The 7,500-nt window shown below is 33.3% G+C and overlaps 1 protein-coding gene across 1 annotated transcript in view; it reads left to right on the plus strand.

The window, feature by feature from the left end:
• The window catches only part of LOC137642246 (ionotropic receptor 93a-like), a 115,002-nt gene that overhangs the window by 6,510 nt on the left and 100,992 nt on the right, over positions 1-7,500 (plus strand). The window contains exon 2 of the mRNA XM_068374776.1: positions 5,936-6,343. Within this exon, the coding sequence (XP_068230877.1) occupies positions 6,226-6,343 (118 nt within the window). The 5' untranslated portion in view covers positions 5,936-6,225. The remainder of the gene's footprint in view (positions 1-5,935; positions 6,344-7,500) is intronic.

The following is a 7,500-nucleotide window of genomic DNA, read 5'->3' on the forward strand; positions in this document are numbered from 1 at the left end:
AAATATTAAATTGTAGAAAGATATAAGAATTGGTGAAATCTAACCGAGGCACTTTGTGTCAACAGGAGTAGGAGGAGATGATGATGATGATGATGATATGAATACAATTTTTGAGAATGCTACGGATTTTGAAATCTTAGAGCTACATTGTTAGTTGCTGTGGCATAAATATCATATAAAGATTGCACTTTATAAAGTATGGAGATTGACACATCAAGAGTGGATCAATCAGAATTGATAATATCCTAAGTGTAACGAAAAATGTACCGACCCAACAAACACACAAAAAATCCATCGTATCAGCAGTGAATTACTGTGATTTAAAAGTTTCTCCAACAACTAAAAGGTTAACACCTGGAGAAATCCCCTTAAGTAAAAATTGTTGTTGGTGTGTGTGTGTGTGTGTATATATATATATATATATATATATATATATATATATATATATATATATATATATATATATATATATATATATATATATAATTATATATATATATATATATATATATATATATAATCATATTTCTTACTGGTCGCACTCAATGACATGGCCAGACATGTAACTACTTGGTCTCTCCCTGTACCTCGGGTAGGGGGAGAGGGAGTAGTCAAACTCTGGTGAGAGAGGTTGTAGTTACGAAAGAAGGAGGGGTGGTAAGGATTGAATCTGTGTGTTTGCGAGCGTTTGTATATCTATATAGATATTTACTCGTCATTTTTGACGGGTCGCATACATCAGTATCTAATAAAAGGTCAGTTTAAATGTATGCGTTATAGAGGTTTATAATCTCCCCAAGGTAGAATGGCATTAATGAAGATAATGATCAGACATATTTCTTAACTGGAAATATAAAAAATGCAGATTTGAAAACCTTTATAACACTATTTCTAGTATTTTATTTCCACTATGTGTCGTTTTTATAGTTAATTCATGCAGAATGTAAAGTTCTGGATTAAAGATATTTTTCGAGCAGAATGAGCATAATTATCCAAAGCATTTCAAGGGAAATCAACATCGTGTTTTAACGCAATGAGACTGACAACGTAAGTTTTTGGTTCTAACAGAGAGGCGAGGTGAATGCAAGTAAAGTTTATTCAACAGACAACTAGCTTATATACCAGCAGTTGAGAACAAGAATGTCACAAAAAATTCAAACTATGTGAAACATGTGATGGCAAGCTTAAACATGTTCTATTATCAGTTTTAATTTCAACATAAGCACCTATATATATATATATATATATATATATATATATATATATATATATATATATATATATATATATATAAACCAAACATTTGCTAGTAAGAAAAAAGAAGATCCATTTTGAATAATTGAATAAACGAAATGACCAGCATCAATCATTTACTATAAAGGTTAAAAGTCCGTTCATGGATGGCAGAAGCAAGGAACAGTTACAATGCCCTAACTAGCAGGATAGTGCCATATATATATATATATGATCAGCGCCCTAGCCCCATGTCCACCTAAGCTAAGACCAGGAAGGGCCAGACAATGGCTGTTGATGACTCAGCAGGCAAATCTATAGGCTCCCCATAACCCCCCATCCTTACCTCACAAGGATGGTGAGATTGCAGAGACTACAAGAAATAATCGAGCTTGAGCCTTACTCGAACCCCAGTCCGGCAGATCGCTAGGTAGTGACGTTTTCAATGGGACACCAGAATGATCTTGAACCTGCTATCTCTTCATTGCATGACCTGTCTCATGTGAAACAAGTTGGCATTACCAACTTTGCACTTCTTATATAGGATTCCTTTGATTTTCCTCGTCTTGTTTGTCAGGATACAAGGTCAAAATATCACCCTAAGATATTTTTTCGTTAAATATTCATGTGGTAGAATTAGATTTTGTGAAACGGTGACCAGAATTTAACATATTTTGTCGTTTGATAAGATTTATGAATCTTGACAAACAGTTTTCTTAGTGCTGATTCAGTCTTTGAGTATTCGTGTATTTACTCGGGAGTTGTAATGACTTTGATATTCGACGCCTAGCTTTATTTCACTTTATTGAACGATGCTATAGCATATAATAGTGAATATCAAGTAAATACACTCAATTTTGTCCAAACATACCCAACTCTGGTTATATTCAAGCTCCTAACTAATTGACTGTAATAATTCAGATGTAGAAATCATGACCATTATCTACCTGTGTACATGATTCAATTCTGATATCCGTTTTTCACAAAACAATATATACGACACTGAGTTTTCAATTCATATATTAAATCTACAGATATTAGAAATATCATATCACAAAAACAAATCAATTCACTGTCGCTTAATTAGAAAAAAAAAAATCACTTCTCCATCAGTATTTTTTGACACTTTGCTTTACTCTTAGCTTCTACGTTGGCGTCATTCTATGTATTCATATCCTTCTGCTTTACCTCTTTTATCGATTGCTTTCTTCCTTGCAGTCCAACTACTAACGTTTACTTCACAGTACAACTTTTTGGTTTCCCCCTGTTGTATTTGGACGGTGAATGTCATTAAAAGTTCTTAGCAGGCTGTACAACCCAATTTCATAGGTCCATTCCTATATCTCTCTGTGGTGAATAAGATTAGCACCTTTTTTTACTTCAAATGTACAATGAAGTTCATGAGAATATACAGTTAACCATAATCTAATCATGGTATAATCAATACTAATACATTTTTTCTTAATTTGTGTGCCTTGTATATTGACTATGACCTTCCTTCTTCGATAATTACTAAACTTAATTGTTATTGGCAGACAAATAAATGAGCAAATCTATACTTTTCTCAATTATTCATATTATCCCTAAAAATAATCCTTACGTGGGAAGCCAAGACTTAATATACTCAATATACACAAGACTTTAAATTTGACATTCTTCAGATATGATTATTTATGATAATACTCTCGTTGCCGCAGGGCACTTCTTTTTATTCATATCCGCATACCGCAAAATAATGGCTATAGAAGATTCAATAATGACCAACAATTACCTCTGTTTTATTCATGGTAATCCACCCAGTTACTAACGTTTACTTTTAACGTGGGTACACTCTGGACCATTCGTGTTTTAGTGGTTTCTCTTTCAGACCTTGAAGGTTTTTGAGATTTCAGTTTTGGCATCTCTTTGAGACCTTCAAGGTTATTGAGATTTCAGTTTTGTCCCCTGTTTGAGACCTTGAAGGTTCTTGAGATTTCAGTTCTGTCACCTCTTTGAGACCTTAAAGGTTCTCGAGATTTTAGTTTTGTCATCTCTTTGACACCTTGAAGCTTCTTGAATATCAGTTTTGTCACCCATTTCAGACCTTGAAGGTTCTTGAATATCGTTTTTGTCACCTCTTTGAAACCTTATAGGTTCTTGAGATTCCAGTTTTGTCACCTCATTGAGACCTTAAAGGTTCTTGAGATTTCAGTTTTGTCACCTCTTTGAGAACTTGGAAGGTTTTTGAGATTTCAGTTTTGTCACCCATTTGAGACCTTGAAGATTCTTGAGATTTCAGTTTTGTCACCTCTTTGAGACCTTGAAGGTTTTTGAGATTTCAGTTTTGTCACCTCTTTGAGACCTTGAAGATTCTTGATATTTCAGTTTTGTCACCTCTTTGAGACCTTGAAGGTTTTTGAGATTTCAGTTTTGTCACCTCTTTGAGACCTTGAAGATTCTTGATATTTCAGTTTTGTCACCTCTTTGAGACATTGAAGGTCCTTGAGATTTTAGTTTTGTCACCTCTTTCAGACCTTCAAGGTTCTTGAGATTTCAGTTTTGTCACCTCTTTGAGACATTGAAGGTCCTTGATAGTTCAGTTTTGTCACCTCTTTGAGACATTGAAGGTCCTTGAGATTTTAGTTTTGTCACCTCTTTCAGATCTTAAAGGTTCTGGGGATTTCAGTTTTGTTCCCTCTTTGAGACATTTTGCTTGACCGTGACCACAACTTGGTAACAGCTGGAATAAAACTTCTAGAATACTGTGTAGTATTGAGCCTCATGATGGAGAAGGCCTGGCTATTAGAATTAACTGCCTGCCTAGTATTACGAACAGGATAGAATTGTCCAGGGAGATCTGAATGTAAAGGATGGTAAGAGTTATGAAAAATCTTATGCAACATGCATAATGAACTGATTGAACGACAGTGCCAAAGATTAATATCTAGATCAGGAATAAGAAATTTCTGTCCAACAAATTAAGATGAGAATCCGCAGCTGAACACCAGACAGGAGAAAATGCTCAAAAACAAGGTAAAATGAAAGAATTAAAACACTTCTTCAGAATAGATTGATCACCGAAAATTTTAAAAGAATTTCTCAATAAGCCATTTTTTTGTGCAATCGAAAAAGACGCAGACCTAATGTGTTTCTCAAAAGTAAATTTGCTGTCGAGAATCACACCTAAAATTTTACGGCAGCGGCTCTAAATCATGAATTGTTACATGTTGCTGTGGCATTTGGGCAATCATCCCCACTCCCCTTTTAAACATAAATTTTTGCCTTTGCCAAAATCTGGTATGTATTCACCCATGTGTGTTTGTTAGTTTGTTTATTTTTTTTAGTTTGTTTGTTTGAACACCTTTACACTAAATCTACTGTACCGATGTTTTGGTTATGTTGGGCATGACCTAAGGATAAATCTAACATTTTGGAGAAAGTATATCAACGTACAAGTACGCTGCAGTACTTTGAAAATAATAGGAATCTTAAGTAAGTGAGAAATATTTTGTTTGTTTATTTTTTTGTTTGAGAATAACATTACGCAAAAACTGCTGAACCAATTTCAACGAAACTTCGTGGAAATGCGGGGTATGACCCAAGGACAAATCCATTACATTTTGAAGAAATTACGAGAAAGTAAAAATCAGAAGTGTAGTTAAAAAAGAAAATAAGACTGCTTGTCGTGGCGAAGGCATGCTCTCTACTGAGTGACTCTCTAGTTATTGTATCAGTTTTCTTTGAACTAATACAAAATGTCAGCCTCTTTAAAATTGGGCTTAGCTAAGCTGACATTCATGAAGTAGCTTATTTAAAATCTTTCTGAAAAATAATATTAGACGTTCTCTCTAAAGATAATGACGCTTTATTGATGACGGAGTTTTCCATTGTTTTATCGATAAAAAACAAACGCAGCCGTGTCTAATACACTCCAGGAAAAACGCCTCAGACATGTTCTTATTGATGTCTGGGGTTAGGCCAGTTTTCATCACCACGTTGGCCAACTGTGGATTGGTGATGGCGAGAGATTTTATTCTAATCACTCTCAGGAAATAAACCTAGTATGGGTTTCCCTGATTAGTACACCTTTGCTTGACCACTCAGAAATTGTTTTAATAATATAATCTTTTAATTGTCAGATTAAAACTAGAAAAACTAGAGGCTTGGGAATAGTTGTTAATGCCATATAGCATACTTTACAATTGTAAATTTACTTAAAATTTTCAATACTTCTTATCTGAATGAGGTGTTTACGTCTGAACTATTTCATACACAATTGCAAAAGACCACTTTATTTTTCGTGTTCGTTCAAAGAAAATGATTGCGAGAAAACTGATTATACAGTAGATCCAGATTTAATGGTTAAATATTTTTTTTTCTTTCAGCTTTCAAACGATTTCTTCGAATTTCGTGTATTAAACCATTTATAAAAATTTGAAGGTGGATGAATTTATGTATGATTTTATTTCAATTTCGTTGGTTAAGAATATTAAATAATCATTTTCCCAAAGGTCAAAGGTATTCCAAGGGACTATAGGCTATTTGTATTCTTATTAAATTTCAGAATGTTACACAAAATTTTGGGTACACTAAGAATATGATTTTTTCTTTTTTTTTCAGATAAATAATATTTGATTCTATTCTGTTATACTGCTCTCTTTTGCACACTTTAGATTGACGTAATTTCTCTTAACAATAACAAGATTTCTCTTTTTTTTAACAGATACGATAGCCACAAGGGTGATGGTGAGCCTCGGCAACGTTCGAAAATACCATCTGGACAACATACAAGAGATTAACCTGAATGAGTGATTGTATGTCGTAGTCATACTACCGCCCTCAGAAGAACCCTATCCCCTACCTCTAATCCATTCCCCTTAAACTTCCCCGGATTTCCCAACAACAACCCTGAAACCCTTAACGAACTTCGTTGGTTAACCCTGAAGCTTTGATCGCCATCCTCCCGACAACCTTGCATTCCCAAAACGCAGCCCTGAAACCCTTTAGCAAAGCATGGCTCCCGGATCTCAATTTTTCTCGAGAGCATGGTCCCAGCCGATGATTCTCCTTCTCGTGCTAATCTCCGTTGGTCTTTCACAAGCTCAATTAGACAATGAAGACTCTGTTATAGGTAAGTAAAAAAAAGGTTTTAATCTAATTTCTATTTCCTAGAATTCAAACAGAAGATGGTTCAACTAACGATAAGAGTTGAATTAGGGAGGGTAATTAGAAACATATACGTTATAAAGTTGTATACAGAAACGCGTCTGCCATCGTTGGCTCAGCAATACTTATCTGAGCATGAAAGACAGTTTACATTTTGATTATTTCTAAATATATATATATATATATATATATATATATATATATATATATATATATACATATATATATATGTATATATATGTGTATATATATATATATATATATATATATATATATATATATATATATATATATATATATATGCAGTATATATATATATTTATATTCAATATTTCCCATTTGTGATTTCTTTTTTTTATTCATCATTTAATTTTCTTTACCACTACACCTTTTATTTTAATTTTTTAGATTTATTAACAATTTCAATATCATACATTTTTATTATTAGAAAAAACTTATTTAACATTAACCATTTGTGCTTTCTTTTCAATGCAACACACAGTAATTAAAATTGGGGAGGGACAAGGTTCATTGTTTGGATTGGTGGCTATTGACACAAGGAATAATCATCCTGCTGAAGAACTATTGCAATGACTAAGACTGTCAGATGCAATTTGTCCGAGAATGCCATAACATATCTCACTGCGTATTGATTAATCAGTCACACTGAAGTGCCTCAAATGTGGACTCTTCAGGTCATGCGTAAATATATCAATGTAGTTTGAATTAATGCATGATTGCTTGCTTATAGGTTAGAAGACATTGGACGCTCATTTAAGAAGTCATCTTTTCCTAAGTTATGATTTGTCATAAGTGATACATTTGAGAAATATCAATGCATTAATACGATATCTTTAGTAGAACTTTATCATAGGGTATCTGTAAGCAGCCAATTTTTCTCTCTCATTATTAAGGAATTACACACAAACTTTGATAATCTAGGAGGCATATTAAAGGCCCCTTTTTACAATATAGACGAAAAATAGTATTGACTAAAAATATTAGGCAAAGATTTTTTTTTTTTTCATCCCGGGGATACTTAAAGTAAAAAATAATCGTGATAAGAAATTCCCATTTCAGCCAAGTTATATCTCTTTATCTGTTTAATCAATCAGATTATCA

This window comes from Palaemon carinicauda, chromosome 6, assembly GCF_036898095.1.
Source record: "Palaemon carinicauda isolate YSFRI2023 chromosome 6, ASM3689809v2, whole genome shotgun sequence".
Lineage (NCBI taxonomy): Eukaryota > Metazoa > Arthropoda > Malacostraca > Decapoda > Palaemonidae > Palaemon > Palaemon carinicauda.